This window comes from Pogona vitticeps, chromosome 2 (assembly GCF_051106095.1).
Source record: "Pogona vitticeps strain Pit_001003342236 chromosome 2, PviZW2.1, whole genome shotgun sequence".
NCBI lineage: Eukaryota > Metazoa > Chordata > Lepidosauria > Squamata > Agamidae > Pogona > Pogona vitticeps.
The window spans coordinates 81407181-81430552 of record NC_135784.1 but is presented as its reverse complement, the minus strand read 5'-3'; the positions used below and the strand labels follow the sequence as shown (position 1 = coordinate 81430552).

Sequence of the window (23372 nt, the reverse complement as noted above, 5' to 3'; positions counted from 1 at the left end):
GCATTGGACAAATTGTAAGACTAGTTGCGCAGCTGACTTAACATGGTTAGTCATGCAACAAGGGCTCTGCCGGAGCCAGAGAAATCTTATATGATTTCTATTATGCCCCCAACTAGGATACTAGCCAGAGCCTTGTGGCTGCTCAAGAAGAAAGCGGGTATCCATACTGCCAGCATGGTAAGACATTCAAAAGCCAGAAAATGCTTTATTATAAAGCCGACTCTCTTTGCACAGATGGCAAACTGCAGGCCCTTGTCCATCTGCTGGCACTGCTCAACATGCAATAATGTTCACAATGCTTTGGGTTCCAGCATTCTCCTTTCTTCCATATCTGCTACTTATGAGGCATTCCCTATGAATATACAGTGATTCCAGAGCACTAGCCATACAGAATCACAGGTTGAATGGCATAAGGGCAGACTATGGTTTAAGTCAGACTAAAGTGGAATGGAATGGGGATTATTTCAGCCAAGCACATTACAGACAGTTGCCCACATCACAAAACAATCACACAGTTTGGCACGATTTGGCAGTCTTTGCTCAGAAGAGTCTAATGAGATACTGGGAGCACGTCCACTGCCGGTGCAACTGATTGTTATTGGGAGTATATTCAAGGAATAGTAGTACTCTAGCTACTGTACTTCAGGTAGAGCTCTTAATAACTTCCCAGATCATGTCTCCAGAAACTTATACAAGACTGTTGAAGCAGAATTCTTAACGCTTAGCATCAACAGTGTTTCATTCTATCAGCTAGCTGGGAAAAAATAATAGTGAGAAATTTGGAAGGCATGATCTTTTTGGAGAGATGATTTGGAATGTACATTATCCAGTTGGCAGTGCGGGAAGGACAGCCATCAGTAGAGAAAGTGGGAAGCCGCAGTATTCTGGAAGATGGAGAAACTCATTTCTTCTGCTTCTTAAGGATGAAAATTACTGGAAAGAAAGCACGCACACTGCACAAAATGTGTACCAAAGGTCTACTTCTAGATCTCTCAAATCCCACCCCCCCGGCACAATTCTCAGTTCTTAGTTGCACGTGTTTGCACCTTATTTCTTAGACAATTTCATGATTGAAATCAAACAAGTACTCCCAATTTCACAATCCTCCTTCAGGTAACGTTGATCTCAGCTTTGCTGAGGATAGTGCGCATTGAATTCTTTTTAAGTGTATGAGCCTCTCACTCTGTACTTGCCACATTTGTAGATATTCATCTGTCCTGGCAGAGACCACATCATATGATTTGTAACGGCACTACAGGAGTCTGGTACACTTCATTTAGACCCCAAAATGTTGATGTCGTACTAAAGGACAAAACCAGGATCACAGATAGGTCCCTTCCAAACACATTGAGAAGGAGTTAATCAAACAAGGCTGCTTTCTTTGCTTGGAAACACACACATCAGTGTTACTAATAAAAGCACATGAGACACATAACACAGCAGGTTGTGTTCAGGCTTTAGAAGAATTCACTGGTAAAGGCTTTTGGTTGAAGAAATGAGCACGTGAGGTCAAAATAAAGTGCATCATTGGGCACACCATTTCATCATGCTCCATCCAAACGCCCTGTGCTGCAGGGAAAGACCGTCACAGTTACCGTTTTAGCATTTAACTGCTCCCACTGATGAAAGTTGTGTCATACTGTGCTGTATAATACAGCTCTTCCCATTGCCCCGAAGTAAATGTCAGGCGGTGGCTCTGGCATGAAGCAGAAGCACGAGAGGATCCTTCTCATTTTGCTGGCCACTTCCAAGTGCAGAGGCCATGTACCGGGGGGGGGGGGAACATTGGTCAGAGGAGAAAGAAATTCTGGAGTGGCCTGGCGAGGGCACTACACCTCTCAGTTTGTGTTCAATGGTAAAGTATGTTTATTACGGAACGGGCACAAGCAGGAGGCACAAAGGCTGGCAACTTGTCCTAAACAGGCAGCTTTGGAAAAGACTGGTCGACAAGTTCTAAGTTTAAACTCACTTCAGAATTGGGAACGGATTGTGCGGTTGCTGTCATGAATAACAGTTTCATCCATGGAATGTGTGCCTACACAGCCACCTGAAGTGTTCTGTGGGTTTGAGCTGAGTGAGAGGTGTTCTGAGCGCTTTCCTTGTGGTGTAGAACACTTCCGCCTGAACCTTGCTAAAGTGTGTGGTTGTTGATGGGAATTCGCTCTCTGCAAAACGTGTCCTTTTAGAGGCTCAGTGCAGGGTGAACTGTGAGGAGCAATTAAGCTTCTACCGAAAAGCCCAGGAAGAAAACCTTTGGCTGTCACCTTCTTAGTTTAGTTTGACACAGATTGCGGTTGCCAGAGCGGTGGACAATCTCCTTGAGTAGGAATGGGACAGCATGAACTAGAGAGGAGGGCATTTTTGTCTTTACCTCGACCAGTTCTACCATTGGCTTACTTTGAGGGCAAGATACTGCAGAAACTGATTTGGGGGTGGAAAATCGATGGTCTAGAACTGCTGGATAGTTCAGTGGTTTAGGTTTCTGACTGCAGATCCAGAGGTTGGGAGTTCAATTCCCCACTGGCATTCCTTGCAAAGGGCTGGACACGATGATCTATAGGGTCCCTTCCAGCTCTGCAGCTCTAAGATAATATGTATATTAATTTCCTGATTGACTCAAAGAGGTCTGAGCCCAATAAGGAATGGAAAGGCAAGGAAAAGATTGGAGTCAGGAACTACTGCGTTTGGATCATGTGTGTTCTCTCACTAGAATTACAGTATCTTGCTATTTGTTTTGCCAAAGCCACCGTATCCTGAAACCATGTGCAGAATGGTGTGCATGTAAAGCTCTACACACTTCTTCCCTGCTTCCTCTTTTAACGTCTTTTAGCATGGAATTAATTGGTTTAAATAAATAATACTGACCATAATGTTCAAGTTAAGTCCTTTGTTTTTCTTTGTGTCTCTTTGTTGCTGACAATTCATACTATAATTTGTTGGGCAAAATGCTTGAGAATTAGATGTAGAAAGATCTAGATTAAAACTTTCAGGCTAAAAATAATAATAGTAGTTTAAAAATTGATTTGAAATGGCATCTAACTAATGAGGAACTAAGCAACAATGACCCTGGAAAGCACAGAGTGAACTGGGTGGAATGGAGATGCTGCAGTGACATCCTAGGGTTATTTTGAATTTGATAAGCCATCGGAATTGGCTGGAAGTTAACTAAACTACAGAACCAATTTGGCAAGAATATATCTTTTTTTTTTACTGCGTCTAATTTTTGTTGCTGCTGCTGTTTGCATGATCGGGATATGAAGGTAAATTGTTCAAACACAATAGTAATTTGTCAGCACTGTTGCTTAAATACTATTTAAAGACAATAAAATGAAGAAAACTGACAAAGGTCTCCCAGAATTCCACGGATTCAAGGTAGGTGTGGGGAGGTATGAGGCCACTGTTCTTTTGTATTTGGCCAATAGCTCAGTGGGTGGAAGGGGGAGCAGCAATGAATCAAAGCTCAAGGATGTTGACTGTGTGAAGAGGGTCATGGTGGTTGGTGCTTCCCCAAGTCTTGCTCAGAGCTCTGTGTTAGCACAACCTGCTGTGCAGAGACCCTGGAAGTGCGAGGAGAAGATGGTGGGGAAACGAGGAACAATGGACAGAGCTTCTGGACGTCCGAGGGAGGAGAGAAACAGTCCTCATGAGGGGGTGCCAAGATGTAACCAGAGTTGATGGGACGAGGCATCTGCCCCTCCCTCTGGCAAGTCTGGAGGGGATGGAGATGGTGCAGAAAACAAAAATGGACGGGCAAGACTAAATGGATGTTTCAAAGGCAAGACGTCAAGAGCAGTGAATGGTGACTGGCAGTCAAATAGAGGAACAGCAGCTGCAGAGATAACAAAACACGCAAGGAAGGTCTAAAGGAGGCTCCTCTGCCACAATCTGAAGTATCTTCCTGTGGAAACAAAAGGGAGAGACCTTGCTGTGGGATCTGGCACTGCGACATATGACCAGCCATCATGTGCATTTTCTCTTACATTCACTATCCTCATTTCATTTTAGTTTTCCTCCTGAAAGGAAAATGCTGTGCATCATGAATCACAATCTTCTCATGATTATGCTGAATCTACCTACTGCACCACCTTGGGGCCTATCTTGTAACCCCTTAGTATTTAGTCTCTGAATCTGGAATCAACTTACTGTATTTTCACTGTTTCTTCAGCGGTGCAGATGGAAAGAACCCCCTATTTAAAAGCTAGGGGACTGACTAAAGGAACTGACGTGGGGACCAGCGTCTCCTGGGAACAGTTGGCAAAGAGTGCACCACCTCTTGGACGGAATGACTCTCTAGCATCCCATTCAGAACTTGAAAAGCGTACTAACATTAAATGTATTAAATGTGACCGTGGGCAGCTAGCTCAACTAAGGGACACCTGTACAACGCCCCATTTCAGCTAATTGAACCCACCAAAGCAATACACTGATCTGAGAGAGAAGCCTTCAGATTGGGGCTTGGAAAAAGCACTGATTTGACTAGAACTCCAGAACCTCTGGCCAGGACACTGGCTAGGAAATGAAAGGTAAAAAGTAACTTCCCAAGTTCAGTCTGCTGTTTCAGTCCCTGGTTTCTCAAGTCCTTGGATAGTCTGTGCCCATTCTAAGCATACAGGCATTTCAAGTGTATTGCTCCACTTGTTTCATCCATAGGGCAGTATTTTTTTTTACTACTTACTGTTGCATTGTAGTCAAAACAAATGTGGGGACCCTTTCGATACCGCGGCTTCTCTACTAGCTCACACTGATTACGATCTCCCGGTGGAGCTTTGCATCGCCAGGAAAAAAAGAGCAGAAGACAAAAATCATGAGGAAAAAACAATGCCAGAAAAATCACTGGTTGAGAAGCACAATACAAATAGATCATGTTAAAATGCCTCCTAGCACTCTAAATGGCACGGCTCACCTGCTGGGGCTGTGAGGGTTAATAACTTACACCTACAGCAGATCTGGTCATGTTCAGCATTTTGGGCTGCCACCTCATCTTATATTCTATGCTGTCTTCCTGCCTGTTCCTCCTGTTTCAACCATCAGCCATTTTGTGGTTGTTAAAGATGATTAGTACTCAACTAAGGGACATGGTGGCACTGTGGGCTAAACCACAAAAGCCTGTGCTGCAGGGTCAGAAGACCAAGCATCCGTAAGATCGAATCCACGCGACAGAGTGAGCTCCCGTCGCTTGTCCCAGCTCCCGCCAACCTAGCGGTTCAAAAACATGCAAATGCAAGTAGATAAATAGGGACCACCTTGGTGGGAAGGTAACGGCGTTCCATGTCTAAGTCGCACTGGCCATGTGACCACGGAAGATTGTCTTCGGACAAAATGCTGGCTCTATGGCTTGGAAACAGGGATGAGCATGACTGGACAAAAATTGTCAAGGGGAACCTTTACCTTACTCAACTCGACTGTTACTCACACTTTTAGGATAATTTTTTTCCAAGCTTTTATTAAAAAAAGAATAAACAGTTGTACTTCTGGAAATCTTAGGGTTCCTTCACATTTGTTGATACCCATCTTTTGTCTCTGAATTTTGTCAGCTTTGGCTACCCAAGGACAGCATGTAGACAACTGACTTTGCTCTTAGTATTATATAAGAGAATGCAGATAAAATATTGTGATTTTGGTACCAGACACTCATGGAATTAAAAAACAAGTGTTATCTTCCGAACATCCTCTACTGTCAGTATATGTTAAGTGACCTTTTATATGGCTAAACTATGGGTAATATAAAATGAGCATCCCAGTGCAGAGAGGCATTACGGAGGTCATGCAAGCCACTGCTCCCCTAGTTGTCCTTGGTGTATTCTGTTTTCTCTTAGCTTCCAAGCTCTCTGTAGCAAGTGAACGCCTCCTTAATGCATGAAGGCCAGTCCAACATTCTTCACAGCACCTCCTTCCTTGAGATAAACTGGAAGACCTCATCTCTATGCATGGTTAACAATTCCATTTCCACATCTATGCTATAGAGTGCTATTAATAGGTAGGTATTCTCCCTGGCCATTAAGTATGTAAGACTATGGTGTAAATGTTTCCCTGCTCCAATAGGCCCCCTGACACATATCTGACCAGCAACCAGTTGCCTGATCAAGTTTGCAAGAGCTACAAAACTGGTCACACAGAGTGAAGCCTTCTAATTAAGTGTAAAAGGCGCACTTAACATGGTTGCCCTTCCACAACTCCATAAAGCAACAGATATCGGCACCCAATTTCCTTGGAGGATTCTATTCATGTGAACACAATCTGAGTTTTTGAGTCATCTCAAGAAATTTACCTGGATAGAAGTAACACAGAAAAATATAAGTGGGTGAAAAATCAGTCATCATATTCATCCAGGTGGGGCAAGGGGCATGGTGTGTCTAATTTCATAATGATTTTTATTTTTGAAATCTTGCAACAGCACTGAGCAGCAAACGATACCTTTTATCTCTGCTTGGAGAAGTTTGGTGGATTCACACTGGCTGCATATTGGCTTCTCAGCAACAACAAACAGAAGATTGGTGCTTGCAAGTCTTTGCGCATGAAACAATCTAGGGAGGAAAGGAAAAGGAAGGGAGAGGGTGAACAGCTGCTATCCTGCCACTTTGGATTTCGCTCCAGATTGCTGAGACTCAATTTACACAGCAAAGATTAGATGCCCAAAATACAGATGCTCAAGGATGAAATACATGCAGATTGGATTGGATATGAGTAGCACATACTGTATATGCGGCACTCTCCTTTAAAACAGAACATAATTTGTAAGGCATGTGTTACAATGACATACAGTGGTACTTCGACTTACAAATGTCCCTACTTACGAACATTTCAACTTACGAACAGCTCCATCCACAAAACGTTGCTTCGACTTATGAACGGAGCTTCCACTTACGAACAGAAACAGGCAGGGAAAAAAGGTGCGCAATTCAACTTTCTAAATGTAGGTTAGCCTTTGAGGCTCCCTTTCTCTCCTGGGTTTTGTTTTGTTTTGTTTTGTTTTTTTGCAGCCCCAGCACATTCCTATGGGGCTTGCAGTGTTTTATTGTTTTATTTTTGGGGTATTTTTTCCTTCGGCTGGAACGGATTAATCAGTTTTCAATGCATTCCTATGGGAAATGGTGCTGCGACTTATGAACGTTTAGAGTTATGGACACTGCTCCAATACGGATTAAGTTCATAAGTCGAGGTACCACTGTATAATTTTGGGGGGAAAGCAAATGATGAGTAGTAACATTGGCAATCTCTTCTTCTTTAATGTAATGAGAAATGCTTGTTATATCTAAAATGCTGCTTCGGGGGGACCATTTTGGGTGATATTTGCATTTTTACATTTTTCAAAAAAAAATTAAATGTTGCAAGCAGCATAATTGACTTACTTTGAGAAAGTAATGACTAATGGAAAACTTTAAATATAGTAATATTCTGCTTTGTTGGATTCCACATCTCTGCTAGTGGCCATTCTTTCACTCAGTTAAGGAAAACATTTAAATAAGAACATCTTTATAGCAGGGACATCTTTACACTCACCTGGAACAATTTCCACAGTCAATCATAGCATTGTAAATAGAGTCAACTGTACTGAAGTAGTACTGAGTTTGCTTCATGATGCAGCTGGTCTCCTTGGGCTCCATGCTATCCGCTGTGACGTCTTCTGTTAGGGATCACAGCACATGAAACGGAGGATAAGATAGGTCAGAAATTAGATTGGGGTGCCAAGAAAAGGCTGTAGCACTATGGGGTGGTATGTAAGTAAAAACAACATACACTGTATCATTCTTGATCTTTTTATTTTCGTCCGTGCAGGGGTGACTTAGCTCTAAATTAATATAATAATGCACAGATAAGGTGGTCTGCTCTTAAATTCAGTACAGTGGGGCCTTGACTTAAGAACGGCTCGAGTTAAGAACATTTTGACTTAAGAACCGCTCTCATAGGAAAATATTGACTTGACTTAAGTACTTAGATTTGAGTTAAGAACTGAAAAAAAACCACGTGGGAGGCAGGGAAAGTGCAAAATTTGAACTTTCAGTTAACTGTTGGCCAGTGGAAAGGGTGCCTGTCTGCTTCCTCACTCCTCCCAGCGTTTAGAGAGTGGATTGGGAGACAGTCTTCGGACTGCCTGGTACTGGACTGCCTGGACTGTATTTTCCCTGCCTTCCCTGAACCTTTCTTGACCTAAGAAAAAAGAAATAAAATATCCCTCTCTAGTGGTCAAAGGCGGAATAGCAGCTTCCCATTAGTTCCTATGGACGGAAAAGAGCAGATACGGATCAAATGGTTCTCAATGCATTCCTATGGGAAATGCAGATTTGACCTGAGAACTTTTTGACTTGAGAACCGCCTTCCAATACGGATTAAGTTCTCAAGTCAAGACTCCACTGTAGTTTGTTTTTTAAATACTTTGGGGCAACAAGGCAGAAACATTGTGGAGGTGGATGGCACTGTTGTATAAAACATCACACGTAGCTTAGTATGTTACCAGAGTATCACCCACAGTCACACGCCCCATCCTTTTGGAAAACAAAACAACTGATCACAAGAGAGAACACTGTTCAAATCACTCTGGCTTTTAAAAAAACTGGAAGCCTCCGATGGCAAGGAAAGAATTTTGAACCCGAAGCAAAAAAGGCAAGGCTGCTTCCCATTGGTCCTGGTGTCATGTGTTTGATTACCAAAAGTTTGAATTCATCCATTCTGCTTCTGTAGCAAATCTCATACTATTTGCCAGTGTATTTTTATGCAAGGTGCTATCAAGTAACCAGTACAAGAAAGTAAGAAACACAATGTGCTGGGCCCTCTCATGTATCCTTGTATCCTTTCTTTTTTAGGGGACCATTCATGTTTCCACAACTAAGCATACATTTATACCTTGCTGAAGAGCTGAAAGCACTGCAGTACTTGATCGACATGGATGTTCTGCACTGCCCATCAAGCTGGTTTTGATTTTACCTGCCTTGCTCTTCAATGTTACAGGTCATTCGTGAGGTACAATTTTTTTTCCTAATGATTGACCTGAGCAACTGATTTTGATCAGCATAGACATTTTGCTTCCACAGGCTAATTTCTCACATTAGAAACTCAATTCAGTTCCTTCATTATCTGCCAACCCTAGATTTCCCCCGTTTGGGCATGAGGTCTGTCATGGTGTATTTGGGTACAGAGATTTAACTGTGCTAATTCAGATGTGCTTCACAAACAGCCATGCCAGAACTTGTTAGAGAAGGAAGCATGTATACATGGAAAATTTGCAAAATCTGTCATGAAGAAGCAAAACGGAAATAAAATGAAGCAGAAGGGCACACTTATGTCCAGCATAAGACTCTGGACCCTAATAATAGCCTTTAGGGGCCACTAACCACCTTAACCACCCTTACTAGATACTCCACAGACGGTACCTGAATTTAATATTCAATTAAATTATCTCTTTCTCCCAAAAGAGGCATATTAGGAACTGGATCTTCTTACAAAAGTAAGGAAGCAACTCACTCCTGGCTGCTGTTGCATGCCACAGGAGATGCAAATTTAAACATTTAAATTTAAACATGCATTCATGCTATAAATGTTCAGAAAGATCACTTAGATACAGGGATGATTTGCAGTCTCTAACAATTTCTGTTAGCATCAGTTTAAACAATGGCATTATGTTCAATGGAGTCGACTCCTAAGTAAATGTGTTTAGGACTGCAATGCAACTGAAGTGGAAGTGACAGTTCTGTGTTTAATACAGATGGAATCGATCATGGGCAGAAGGACATGCAATTTTATGGCTGATTTCTTGGTCTATTGCTATCTTGTATCTTAGCACAGAGTTCCCCAACCTTTAGACTTGTCCGGCCCGGCGGAGTCTCTGACAGAGGTGGTGCGGCCCGCTTGCCCTCTCCGACGCACCCGCATGGCGGTGCGCGCGCGCGCGTTCCCTCACCGCTTCGCGCATGCGCAGGAGCACCTGCCCCCCCGTGGCGGCGGCGGAAGCCTGGGAGCAGCGAAAACATCCGGGGCTTGCTCTCCCTCCCGGCAGGTCTCCAGCCACCCCCCCAGCCCCGTTGCCGCAGCTACTGCCGGGAGGAGAGCAGCGAAAACACCCGGGCCTTGCTCTCCCTCCCAGCCTTTCTCCACCCCTCCACCCCCGTCGCCACGGCTACTGCTGGGAGGAGAGCGCCCGGGCCTTCCTCTCCCTCCCGGCCGTTCTCCACCCCTCCACCTCCGTCGCCGCCGTGACTGCCGGGAGGAGAGCGCCCGGGCCTTCCTCTCCCTCCCGGCCGTTCTCCACCCCTCCACCTCCGTCGCCACGGCTACTGCCGGGAGGAGAGCGCCCGGGCCTTCCTCTCCCTCCCGGCCGTTCTCCACCCCTCCACCTCCGTCGCCGCCGTGACTGCCGGGAGGAGAGCGCCCGGGCCTTCCTCTCCCTCCCAGCAGTTCTCCACCCCCCACCCACCCACTGCCGCTGCCGGGAGGAGAGCAGCCGGCTCTTGCCCTGCCTCCCGGCTCTCCCCCAGCCTCGTTGCCGCTGCCACCGGGCTGCAAAGGCAGACCTCCCACCTCCCCCCCGCACGCACTCCCCTCCCCACAGCTGCCTTGGGAACTCAAGGGCTTACTTGAAGGGTGAGTTAGGCTCACGCTGGCGCTGACACAGGGGTGCGCAAAGCAGCTGAGGGGCGGGGAGTGCGTGGGGGGGTGGGAGGTCTGTCTTCACGGCCCGGTCGGCCTCAAGCCACGGACCGGCAATGGGCCGCGGACCGGGGGTTGACGACCCCTGTCTTAGCATATATTTTATTTAAATTGGGGTTTTATTTATGAATGGATGCGGTTTCTGACATCTTTGCGGTAGGGAATTTGGTTGTCAAATCTATTTAAATTTGGCACCACTACCAGAAAAACTTCAGTAGCTGTGCCCAAATCAGTTTCTTCCTCTTTATGCTAAGAAAAAATTGCAATTCTTAAAGGCCAGAAGATAACACAATGTGGTTAAAACGCTGTACTGCAGCCAAAACTGTGCTCACGACCTGGGGTTCAAATCCCAGGTAGCCGGCTCAAGGTTGACTCAGCCTTCTATCCTTCCGAGGTCGGTAAAATGAGTACCCAGCTTGCTGGGGGGGGGGCAATGTGTAGCCTGTATAATTAAAATTGTAAACCGCCCAGAGAGTGCTTGTAGCGCTATGGGGCGGTATATAAGTCCAAAAAAAAATTATATATTCTGCACTGTTTCTGAAAAACTTCAGCAATGAATCCAATTCATTGGTAAAAGAGGAACAGCTACCGTAGTAATCCTACCTAGTTCAGCATCATTATCTTTTTCAAAATAAAACCCAACTAATATAGTTAACTCCTGCCTTCCATCTCATCTCTTTGGAACTTAATGCGATGAAGCAGGTTACCTGTTTGAAACCAGCTGCTGTAGGTCAGTCCATACAAAAATTGCTGAAACAGAGACCTTGTGGGAGGAAATGGAAGAGCTGTGAGCTGGTTGTAGAAGAAAATAATCAAACAAAAAAAAATTCTTATCTTAAGGAACTAAAGAGATATGCATATTTTACATCTTCAAGTCCAGAGGCTAGAAAGTGGAAAGGAACACCCGATTCTCTACTAAACTTTTTGAAATACTGACTTTGCAAACAACTTGACCATCTATGGGCTATATGATTATTATGATTTTAACAACAACAACAAAAAAGGCAATATTGCAAACAGCATATATACTGTCAATATTTATCTGTTATATGATACCAGTCATTCTTTTTATAATTTTGATTGATGGTTCCTGGTATTTTAAATAAATAAATAAATAAATAAATAAATAAATAAATAAATAAATAAATAAATAAATAAATAAATAAATAAATAAATAAATAAATAAACAAACAAACAAACAAACAAACAAACAAACAAACAAACAAACAAACAAACAAACAAACAAACAAACAAACAAATAAATAATAATAATAATAATAATAATAATAATAATAATAATAATAATAATAATAATAATAATAATAATAATAATAATAATAATAATAATAATAATAATAATAATAATAATAATAATAATAATAATAATAATAGAAGCTTTCAAGATAATTATGACTTATGGCAACCCTGTTCAGGATTTTCTAGGTAGGGAGTACTCTGGTTTACCATTCCGTCCTTCTGGGGCCATCCTGATACTGTGCAGCTAGCCCAAGGCCATACAGGCTGGCTCTTCTAGACTGCACAGGAGGGAAATGAACACCCAACCTCTGACTCTGAAGCCAGATACCTAACTCACAGAGTTATCCACTCTTCATAGAGTGGTACAATTTATGATGTTTCTGTTTTGTGACAGATTTCTTCAGTAATTAGCAAAAGGAGGGCTTACCATGCCGCTGCAGAGGTCCACCAGGCCAGATTCAGGAAGTCTGCCATCGTAGGCTGGATATGAAGGGATAAGGAAATATGATTATGAAGAGAACTGTTGATACTTAAATGTGACACAGTCACCTGTGAGCACAAAAGACTTTCAAATAATTGTGCGTGGGGATCCACTGATTCATGATGGAAATGACAAGGGGGCATCAAGCCGCTGGGCCTTGGCTGCCGCATCACCCTCAACATGGGACCACAGGTAAATCCAGGTCCCATCCTTATAAGCATTGCAAGAACATCCAAAGTTAATAATGACAAAATGAAGAGGTACAAATATTGTGATAAGACACCACATTTCCTATAACAAATTTTGACCTGACACTGATGTTACTTTACTAGGCGAAGGTCCGATGTTTGCAATATTTCTTAAGTAACAAGTTACAAAGCACAAACCATCCTTTGTGTCACTTCCAGGTGGCCTGGGTGCCCACAATGAAACTGAGAGCAGAAATGTAAAGATTTTATAGGAACAAACAGTAATTAACGCCAATTTTAAAACTCGACTCTTTGTACAAAAAAAATGCACGGCAAGAAAAACATGGGGAAATCCTGTTATTAAATAGCTAGGCTATTTATACTGCTAAACATCCTTTTGTTTTTGTTTTCAAACCCAACCTACCCAACCCAACTCAGTGTAGAGACCAGTGAATGCTTCTTGATGTTCTCCAAACTACAATTGCAACTGGGGCCGTGCAGTGCCATCTGTGGACATGGGGCAAATTTGCACTTGTACACCCAGTACCCCAAGTTTCTACAAGGCAACTCACCACATACACCCCACGTGGTGCACCCCCTGTGTTGCTTGGAGCTTCTGGAGCACACACAGATTGAAAGTCATATGATTCTTTCCGTGTGTAGAATGAATTGTTGTAGAGAGCAGACATCAGGTGAGCATCTACCTCACTGAAGAACTTGCCAACCTGATTTTAAAAAGCACAAAGAAACTGTGTCAGGATTGCTACAATTTTGCAACCATGGTTACAATCCTGTTGTCCTAAATGATTATGTAAGGGCACTCACACAACTGACCTGATCTGTTTCCCAGGTTGCAAATCACAGTCAGTCTCCCCTTGATTGCAAAATTGACCATGCACCTGGTTCCATGAAAGGCAACCAGGTGCATGATCAAGGGCAAAAAATTATAAGGAGTCCAGATCTAGTTCTTCTTATTTTCAGCCAATAACAAACAGCTAATTCATAAACAATTGACTGTCTTTTTCTGTATGGTGGTGTGTTTGGAAATTGATGCAAACTGGAAGGGAACTTGTAATTTAATTTTATGTGCATGGAGAAATAGAATATGGCATATTGCTGTAATCGGAAAATTAACATACCAGTTCAAATTACTCAGACAACCACACTGCCAAGATGATTTTTTCCTGCGCATTGTTTCCTTTTATTTATTATGTAATTAAGAATGACAAGACTTATTTCCTACTGACCTCCAGGTCAATCTTTGGTCTGGTGTTCTAATCTGATACAGACTGCAATGGTGTGAAGGCACTATATTTTTATTTATTTATTTATTTATTGTATTTATACCCCGCCTATCTAGTCATTTCGATCACTCTAGGCGGCTTACAACATAAAGGATAACAAGTTCAAGAAATCAGAGTATACATTCAGGGTGAAAGATCTATACTATTGTTGTGTTTTCCCCCGCATGGTTTTTAAATAAAAAAATAGAAAGAAATAAAAGAAAGACAATGCAGGAAACTGAAAAATATTCCCCTTACATGCATAGGCAAACACAATAGGATTTGGGCCCATACTACCTTACATATAAGTGATAGTCCTCCATTTTTACAAATAACAAATAAAATTGTCTCAAAGTGAATTAAGCAGCAATGAATAAGTTCAATTATTTACTAGCTGAAAACGAGTAAGAAGTCACAACTAGAGTAGGCTCATTGAATCAATGGGATATGGTGAGTCAACTCATCTGCAAGTTCCATTGAGTCAATGGGCCTACTCTAGTTTCACCATTTTATTCAAATTCACCCATTAAGAAAAATTATCTGAGTGGATTACAAGACATGAAAAGAATAGAGCAAGATATAGTATGAATGAATACTCTAGCAATAGGTCCTTTATTTTATGGATTAGGTTTTTCATGTAAGAAGTATTTTTTTCATATCCATGATTTAAAAATAGTTGATATCAGGTATATGTCACTATGAAAAATATCTACTTACATATAACTGTGAAATTTATAGGAAATTCTGTTTCAGGGAAATAATTCAAACCGTTAGATTCCAATACAACAAGAGAAGCTTACCTGGAACCAGTAATCTTCTTGGTTGGAGAGCACCAAAAAACCCCCATCATCAATGAGCACACAAAGGAGGTCCTGAAAGAATTAATACAACTTAAAGTTTGCTTGTCTGTGAAATCTAAATCATAGTCCATGGACCAGTGTTAATTTATAACAAGAAAGGGTCATTTCTGACCTTCTAGTTACTGTCAGACTAGATCTCTCCATCATCCCTTACAGCTGGCTATACTGTACTTCCTAAGTCTAATGGCAGCCGCAGTTCATCAACATCTGGATAGCCACATATTCCTCATACCTGGTATGTTGCAAGGTATTAGTCAGATTATCTCTCTACTGAGCAATATCCCGGCAACAGCAATGGGCTGAAGTCACAGAAAAAAAATATATTTGTAACCATAAAATCTTAGGTGCAATCTCTGCATTTCCACCTTAGGTTTTCTAGTTGCAGGGAAACTAGAAAAAAAAATTCTGCTTGAAACCTCAGAAAGCTCCAATTCATCGCAGGATGCTTGAGACTGAAGCCTCAAGAGGAACAACATCATATCTCAGAGACATGTACCATCAATTTTGGGGCTCTTTTCTACAGTTTTTCTGCATTATCAATGAATGGATTGTGCTTAGCCTGATGAAGTGGAATGACAGTTTGCAATTTGTTTGATTTTTTTAGTGGTCCAATAAAAGGTATCACCCACTCTTACATTTGTGCAATCTTATGGCCATCGCAGTGTAAGATCATAGTGTGCTAGACTAATGAAAGACAGCTCTGTGCAAGGGAATGCCTTTCAGTCTTCAAGCCAGTTGGAGCTCAGAAGAAATTATGTGCTAGACACTCAGATTTCAAGGGTAGGAAGCATGTGGACCTCCAGATGCTGCTGGACTGCAACTTCCATCAGCTATAAGCAGCATAGCCAATGGTGAGGGATGATGTTGTTGCTCTCCACCAGTTATGTTTCTCTGCTCTATTAATCTATTTATGGAGGTTGCTTGAGTGAAAGGTTCAGGAAATGGTAATTGGTGAGCAAAGGAACAGTGGCACTGAAAATGGAGACTTCAAAATCTGTGTATGTTTGGTTGTGGGTATATGTGTGTATGATCCAAATATGGCAGTATCTGCATATAGCTTGGAAACAGTTCTTCCCCATGTCATCCAACAATCACATTTTTTAAAAATAACAATGGTATGTTCTGCTTTTTCACCCTTATCAGACAATTCCAGTGATCTGTTTCTAAATTCTAAACTTAAATTGTTTTTATGATAGTTTTCTAATTCAAGAGGTATTTATCTAGGTGTGTCTTTACCTTGTAATTAGCCTCACAGTCCATCTCGCAGCTAGTGGAAGGGTCACACTGAAAATAAAAAAAAGATAGGCAATTAAATTGGGAAAGTTCTACAGATTTCTCAGAATTGGTTTATTTAAATCCGGATCACAGCTATAATCTTCAGAGTAACAGAGCATCCAATTCTACAGACAGAAGGGAATTTGGGCAGAAAAGAATTGTGTAGAAGTAAGGAACATACAAATAGGCTTAATACAGTTAGCTACACCTTGACAATATCCAAGTTAAATTGCTGCCATGAGTTGCACATGGGAAGCCTTTGAAGACTATTCAGAAACTTCATCTGGTTCAAAACATGGTAGCCACTGCTAGATTGTTAATTGGGACTAAATAATAGAACATGCTGGTGTGGAAGTACTTTTACTGGTTTCCATTCTGTTTCTAGGCACAACTCAAATGAGATTGTTTTTTGAGTATTGCAGCATTCAGAGATGTGTAGGCAGTTTACTATGAGTTACAAAGTCTTTATAATTCTGTGAAATACCCCATGCAGAAATAGTGCCTTCAACTTTAACATCTTAATGCTATCTTATTATTGCAAGAGGTGTGGCAAAGTTGGAATCCACAAAATGACCTGGAAGAATAAAGAAGTGTTGTTACGAAGCAGGATAAAATATCTCTTTAAGCAACAATGAGATATAGATAACTTTTAGTGACTCATGATATCAACAGAGAAAACCTTGCAAATCAATAAGGACTGCCCTGATGAAATGCTACAACAATATGTGGGAACTCCGATTGCTCTTCCACTTCAACCAGATCATCTGCAAGACACAAGCTCCCAACTGCTCTTCCAGAAGGTTATTCTGTGCCACCTACTCTTCGTGTTCCCAGCTGATCTCTTTCTGTCCGGTTACTTGCAAGGACTTTAAATTTCTCTGCCCAGGCCTCCAAGTCAAGTTTCACTCCAACCACTGGGGAGAAAAAGACTTTGGGTTAAATAAACATACTTCACTTTTCCTCTAAAGATACAAACTTGGATTATGAATATTGTAAGCACGTGGAAGCTTCCAGAAGGAAACTGTCCCTCTCTTTCCTTTCCTTTTTTTTCAGTCATTTGACTTCCTGTGAAAAACTTCTCTCGAGAATCAGTAGATCCTCCTGGATGGAATGGGATGATATGATATGCAGGGAGAGAAATGTTTGGGCTTGAGGACAACTTTACCCCTAGCAACAATTTTAAAAAATTAAATACTTCCCCCTATCCTGCAGCCCCAACAGCTTTTCAATGACAAAAGGGATTTAATGGGAGCTGGAGGGTCAGAATGTTTTTATTTCTTTAAAAAATTGCCATCAAAAGCCTTACATAGCGTAGCTGTGTAAACAGGATTTCAGCTTATGAATGGTTTCAGGGCCTTACAATGGCTAAAGCAGACAAGGAGACCCAAAGTTAGATGAGAGATACTCTGTGACAAAGACCTGCACCATTACCTAAATATCCTTACCTGCTGGTTTCAGGTGCTTGTCACCGAAGTTGAGCTCAACAGGTGTGCTAACAAGGATCCCGACTGTGCTGTTTTCTAGCTCCAGGCCTCGGTAGCTAGCTGTAGGGAGAAAAGAAGATCTGACGCCCTGTTTGTTTGTCAGGTAGATGGCGCTTGGCCGCACAGCATGGAAAAAAAAACCCTCTCTGGGCTCTATTTATTTATTTATTTTTATTTATTTAATTTATATGCCGCCCACTCTACCCAGAGGTCTCTGGGCGGCTCTATGAAAATGCGCTATCACTCTCTGTAGCTCCATGAAAGGCAATCTGCAGGCCACTGCCACCCACACCCCAATTCACCTTGACAACATAACGGACAGTGGCATTTTATTTTGTGACTACTTTTTAATAAGCTATGAAGTCAAAATATTTGCCTGCTTAAGCTATGCCTACTGTATATGATACAAATAGCAACTACATCATATACAGCAAGCAAGGAATCTCTTACATGAGCCCTTTTCTTTTCTACTAGCTGGAGATTTCTAATGCAGGAAACGTCACTGGGAAAGCCTAAATTATTGACCTGCAGAGATGATGTATTGATTGCTTACCATGTGTTAGAGTTCCTTACAAACCATGTGATGGCTGAGGTATGAGAAAGTGTTACACAAAAATTAAATATTGTTATGATTATCTTTGTAAGAAGCCTTTAATCAGAATATATAATCAGAATATATTGTCTTTCAGCAGAGAACGAGATTTTGGCTATGAGCTCTACACCAAGAAAGAACAACCAAGGTGAAGATGGACTCCTTCTACTTACGCTCCCGGCAAGGTGGCTTGAACATGTAGCCTTTGTTATCCAGGCTTCGCCGATAGAAGCTGGCATTGAAGGGCTCCAGGTCTTCTTCCCAATCTTCTGCAGCTCTTAAATGAAATCAACCACATAGTGTCACAGGTGTTTTGCAAGCATTTCATTTTCCATAGATGTCAATCCCAAAACCAACTGAACAGTGTCAAGGCTTGCATACAACCAACAATTGCAGTGGTAATCTCGCCATCAGTTGTGGAGATTGCAAAAATCCTTAAGCACGTCATAAATAAGTTTGGTACAAAACCATAGTAAACAAACAAAATGTCTGAATGTGAAGGAAGGCATTAGAGCCATATCTTACGATCATTTAATGAGGGGTAGAATCTTGCCATTTAAAAATTAAAGTGGGTTGCTTGCTTGCTTGCTTGCTTGCTTGCTTGCTTGCTTATTTATTTATTTATTTATTTATTTATTTATTTATTTATTTGCAGACTGTGCAAAGTCACCAAGGTGAAAGCACTGTAACTCACCAGCTGTTAATTTTGAGGATGGGCCCTACCATTAGACAGAGTGAAGCAACTGCTTCTGGTTGAAGTTGGCATTGGCAGTCTTTCCTACGGTCTCTGTCCACTACCCTCCATTAGAGGACAGATCTCAATGTACACCACACAGCCTGTTCCACACAACCCAACTCATTCCACACACTGCTGATCTCATCACAATGGAGGATGCTATTGTGTTGCTGAATAAAACTTCAACTGCCAGTCTAACGTCTGTACATGGAATGGAAGGGGATACCACGTCCTTTGCCTCAGACAGCAAGCTGTATTGGGCCAGCCATGATTTACTGTAGTCATCGAAGAATTTCCATCTTGCATAGAGAGAAACATTTGACGAATAGGTATTATTTTAGCAGCCCTTCACATACAGTAATGCTGATCATTTATCAAGCTCCTGGTGGGCTGTGTAAGGCTTCCGACTGTCCCCTTGCCAAACTTTAAAGATAATTATCAACTTTCAGAAACCTGTAAAGTCATGTCAGCTAACCATTAAAAGTAGCACATGTTGGCAAACTGTTTCTTTGAGTGTCAAAGCCATCACACTTTTCTCTTAATCCTGGAAAGCCCGGCTGCATTAAATGAGTCTGTCCAATAATAATATCCCACCAACCGTGGTCTATTAAATATACAATGTGATATCGGGGAATGGGAACTGATAAGCAAATTACCTATGGAATGTAAAATATACCTAAAGTAATCATGCTTATCCATTCTACTGGAAGCAATTAATTTGTTCTGTCGGCTTCTTTGTAAAGCTACTTGGAAGGGATGTTTGAGAGGAGTTAGGTGAGGGCAGAAAAAGCTCTGCAGGTATTAATCTACTCCTGGTGATGATTTCACTGGTGGTAGACAAACAAGGTTTTTCCAGGTGTGGGCAGAGATGGGAAAGAGAGGCAAGGATCTCCGCTTAGGGATTCCCAAGGATCAACCCCCCCCAACACACACACATGACATAAGCCCAGGACTTACATCGCTAAGCCCCTTCCATTTAGACCAATGTTGTTAGCTTACAAAATATATATGAAACACTGGAAAATACAAAAGACTTAAGGATTAATTAAAGGGGCATTTAGCCTACTGCTTGGTCTGCTGCAGAAACAGGTTGATTTGCTCCTTTTTCCAGTGATCACATAACATTATCGCTGGAGCATAATCATGGAATCCACAGATTCAACTTCAGTCAGACATGGCAAAGAAAAATATTTTTGCATAAGTGATGCAATACATGACCAATGTCTACTACAGTCTAAAATTTTTTTCATTTCCCCTGTCCCTCCACTGAGGAGCAGAGGAAGTGTTCAATTTGCCAGTATGCTGAAGTAGCTCACTTATTAACCCACTTCACAAAATCAGAAATTCAAACCAGAAGGAGCCAGACCAATAGCATTGGTTGCTTGAACTCCAGTATGCCATTTAGATGTAAGGATCATACCAAATGGGATATCACACCTCTAACTGACCCCAAGCAATACTATTTAGGCCACACTTGCCTGCTCCATGTACATGAACCCTTAGACTATATAAATATATTTTGAAGGTTAATTCTACATTTAAAACTAGGTTGATTGTTCTGGGGTTGTAAATCTGAAAGCAAGCACACTCTGGGCCGAGTACTGGCCAGAAATTATGAGTTACTTGTGCAGATTTTGATATGATGTACTACCCACAACTCTATTGCTTGATGGCAAAACACACTTCAATGTGCAGGAGGAATAGACTCCCTAAATTAGACAGTACAGGGCTCAGATTCTACAGGCCTGCAACAAAAAGCCATTGCATTATGCACCCTCGGGTCACTTAGTAAACGATAGTGACAAAATGATTTTATTACAAGGGTATTGTTCTTTCATTTGACCAAACTCCGGGAGGCAGTGGAAGACAGGAGGGCCTGGCGTGCTCTGGTCCATGGGGTCACGAAGAGTCGGACATGACTGAACGACTAAACAACAACAATTGTTCTTTCATAAGAGCCCATCCAATCACGTATGTGATTAAAACATCATGTGTGTTTAGTCGTTTAGTCATGTCCGACTCTTCGTGACCCCATGGACCAGAGCACGCCAGGCCCTCCTGTCTTCTACTGCCTCCCGGAGTTGTGTCAGGTTCATGTTGGTTGCTTCGCAGACACTGTCCAGCCATCTCATCCTCGGTCGTCCCCTTCTCCTCTTGCCATCACACCTTCCTAACATCAAGGTTTTTTCCAAGGACTCTTTTCTTCTCATGAGATGGCCAAAGTACTGGAGCCTCAGCTTCAGGATCTGTCCTTCCAGTGAGCACTCAGGGTTGATTTCCTTTAGAATTGATAGGTTTGTTCTCTTTGCAGTCCAGGGGATTCTCAAGAGCCTCCTCCAGCACCACAATTCAAAGGCATCAATTCTTCGGTGGTCTGCTTTCTTTATGGTCCAGCTCTCACTTCCATACATCACGATAGGAAAAACCATAGCTTTGACTATTCGGACTTTTGTTGGCAAGGTGATGTCTCTGCTTTTCAAGATGCTGTCAAGATTTGTCATCGCTTTCCTCCCAAGAAGAAGGCGTCTTTTAATTTCAGGGCTGCTGTCTCCATCTGCAGTGATCATGGAGCCCAGGAAGATAAAATTTGACACTGCCTCCATATCTTCCCCTTCTATTTCCCAGGAGGTGAGGGGACCAGTGGCCATGATCTTAGTTTTTTTTGACATCATTGCACCTATCTTTTCCCATCAATCAGACATAAACAATTGCAGGAATATGGAAAGTGGTTCAGTATATCCATCTGCACATTCTCAAGACAATATCTCACATGCATTTGTATAAAGGCAGAATGAAACATTATGAATAGTTTAGTGGTTGTTTCAACCTGGTTTACAAAGGGCGGAAGATGGAAACTGTAGCACCTTTTTCTCTCTGGGCATTCAGTAGGCAATCAGCATAGTGCTTGAAGATCCCATAGAAAATAAAATAAAATCACTTACTTGTTAGGGAAAACACGGGTGATGCCACCATCAGTAGCAACAAATACGGCCAAGAGACTGTACCTAAAAGGAGGCATAGATAAAAAGTTACAACATGGAACCCTTGCCAATTTATCTTTGCAACTTTAGTGCATGTGTTTATAATTACAGATGTAGTATGGACAGCCAGCTGCCAATCAGCAGTACCTTACCTGCTGCAGAAGCAGGATTCTCCCAATGCAAGCCCTTCCTCAGCAGTAGCTTTGGCCACATCCAGCTGAATTTCACATGCAGTACCACCTCTTCCCTGGAAATGGCCTGTTCTTATAGTAGACTGTTCTATGGGCAATTCATACTGCTGTAGCTCAGAGATGGGAAATAGGTAACCCTCCCGATATTGTTGGATTGCAGTTCCTGTCATCTCTACTCTCATTCTCCATCCTTGTTGTACATCAATAATCTCTAAACTGCTTCAGCAATTGAGGCTCTTTAGGCTTTGTCCACTGGAATCTCCAGGCCATTTAATTTTGCCCATTTGCACAGGTGTGCTAAGCTCTCATTGCAAATAAAAAGATTTCAGTGTTAAACCTGAAGCACAAAGTACTCACTCTGCTTCCACATGAAAGATCCTCTCTTTGGGGCTCCAAAACATTCCAAGTCTCTGAAAGGATACTCAACTGAAGTTCTATTTACGTACGTGTTTAAGTCTTGGTCCCTCCATACTCTTTCCACCAGCTGTTGGGTGATTCCTGTGTCCAGGATAAGGTTGTGAAGGAGAAAGTTATCACCTTGAAAAAGAAAGACACAATGAACACCCCCAACTTGTTTACCAGATTTCCATCCAGAGGGTTCCTCCTGATTTTTAATTGTGACGCTGTGGAATGTGTCTTGCCACCTATCCTGGCTTGCTTTCTTCCATGTTTTATTCTCCTCACATTCTGTATGCCTCCTATATGCTCACTTCCATTCCTTGCACCCTAGATCCTTCCCCTTAGAGTGCCCTGGCTAGACAAGCAGCCTTTGGCAAGTTCATCCTTCTGTGTGGCTGCCACCATATGAGAGAGGGAGCCAGTAGGCGTGGGGTGTTTCTGTCCTCATCGGATGTAGTGTTGGTGGAGAGCAACACTGACAATGAGATTTGAGAGCAGTGGGTTCTTAAACTGTGATCTGTGGACCTCTATGTGGTCCATGAACGTGCAATTCCTATGGGCTGCTTTGTTGAGCCCAGTGAGCAAGGGCATCCTTAGGAAGGAGCTGTGATGGTCAAGTTTCAATTTAGAAAAGCAAAGATAGATGGGCAGGAAATAAATTTTTATTTTTTTGGAACACCAATTAGGCCCTTATTACATTGTTTTAAGCAAAAGTGTGTCAGTTCATGTACACAGGACGGACAACGGAAGGGCACGTCCTTTTAGTCTGAGTCTGTATCTGGCTTGTCCTTGTATGGCTAGAGAGTCCAGTTATCCCAGGCTGGATTATACTAAACAGGGTCAATTGGAGGGTAGGAAATGCCATTTGGAGCAGTCCTTGCACTCACTTTCAAGAATCGGGTGGCTTCAGTACAGGAAACCACACAGCACCTCCAAATTGACCCTATTTAGCCTCCAGATCCTTTCTTGTCTTCTCATCAATGAGAAGCAGGGAAAAGCTGCTT

The 23372-nt window shown here is 42.1% G+C and overlaps 1 protein-coding gene and 1 long non-coding RNA gene across 3 annotated transcripts in view; one reads left to right on the top strand and one right to left on the bottom strand.

Moving 5' to 3' along the window:
* Positions 1 to 2872: 2872 nt before the first annotated feature.
* The window catches only part of CACNA2D2 (calcium voltage-gated channel auxiliary subunit alpha2delta 2), a 751645-nt gene continuing 731145 nt past the window's right edge, over positions 2873 to 23372 (bottom strand). For both annotated transcript variants that reach the window (XM_072989818.2, XM_072989819.2), the window contains 14 exons: positions 22416 to 22506; positions 21740 to 21802; positions 18235 to 18338; positions 17431 to 17529; positions 16805 to 16899; positions 15947 to 15994; positions 14651 to 14722; positions 13140 to 13292; positions 12326 to 12378; positions 11349 to 11404; positions 7501 to 7624; positions 6415 to 6524; positions 4676 to 4764; positions 2873 to 3898 (listed from right to left, as the gene is read on the bottom strand). In XM_072989818.2, coding sequence (XP_072845919.1) covers positions 3770 to 3898; positions 4676 to 4764; positions 6415 to 6524; positions 7501 to 7624; positions 11349 to 11404; positions 12326 to 12378; positions 13140 to 13292; positions 14651 to 14722; positions 15947 to 15994; positions 16805 to 16899; positions 17431 to 17529; positions 18235 to 18338; positions 21740 to 21802; positions 22416 to 22506 — 1286 coding nt within the window. In that variant the 3' untranslated portion in view covers positions 2873 to 3769. The remainder of the gene's footprint in view (positions 3899 to 4675; positions 4765 to 6414; positions 6525 to 7500; positions 7625 to 11348; positions 11405 to 12325; positions 12379 to 13139; positions 13293 to 14650; positions 14723 to 15946; positions 15995 to 16804; positions 16900 to 17430; positions 17530 to 18234; positions 18339 to 21739; positions 21803 to 22415; positions 22507 to 23372) is intronic.
* Positions 8802 to 18662, top strand: LOC144586753 (uncharacterized). Its single transcript, XR_013541770.1, has 3 exons — positions 8802 to 8958; positions 17944 to 18061; positions 18159 to 18662. It is a non-coding gene; the product is annotated as an uncharacterized LOC144586753 (long non-coding RNA).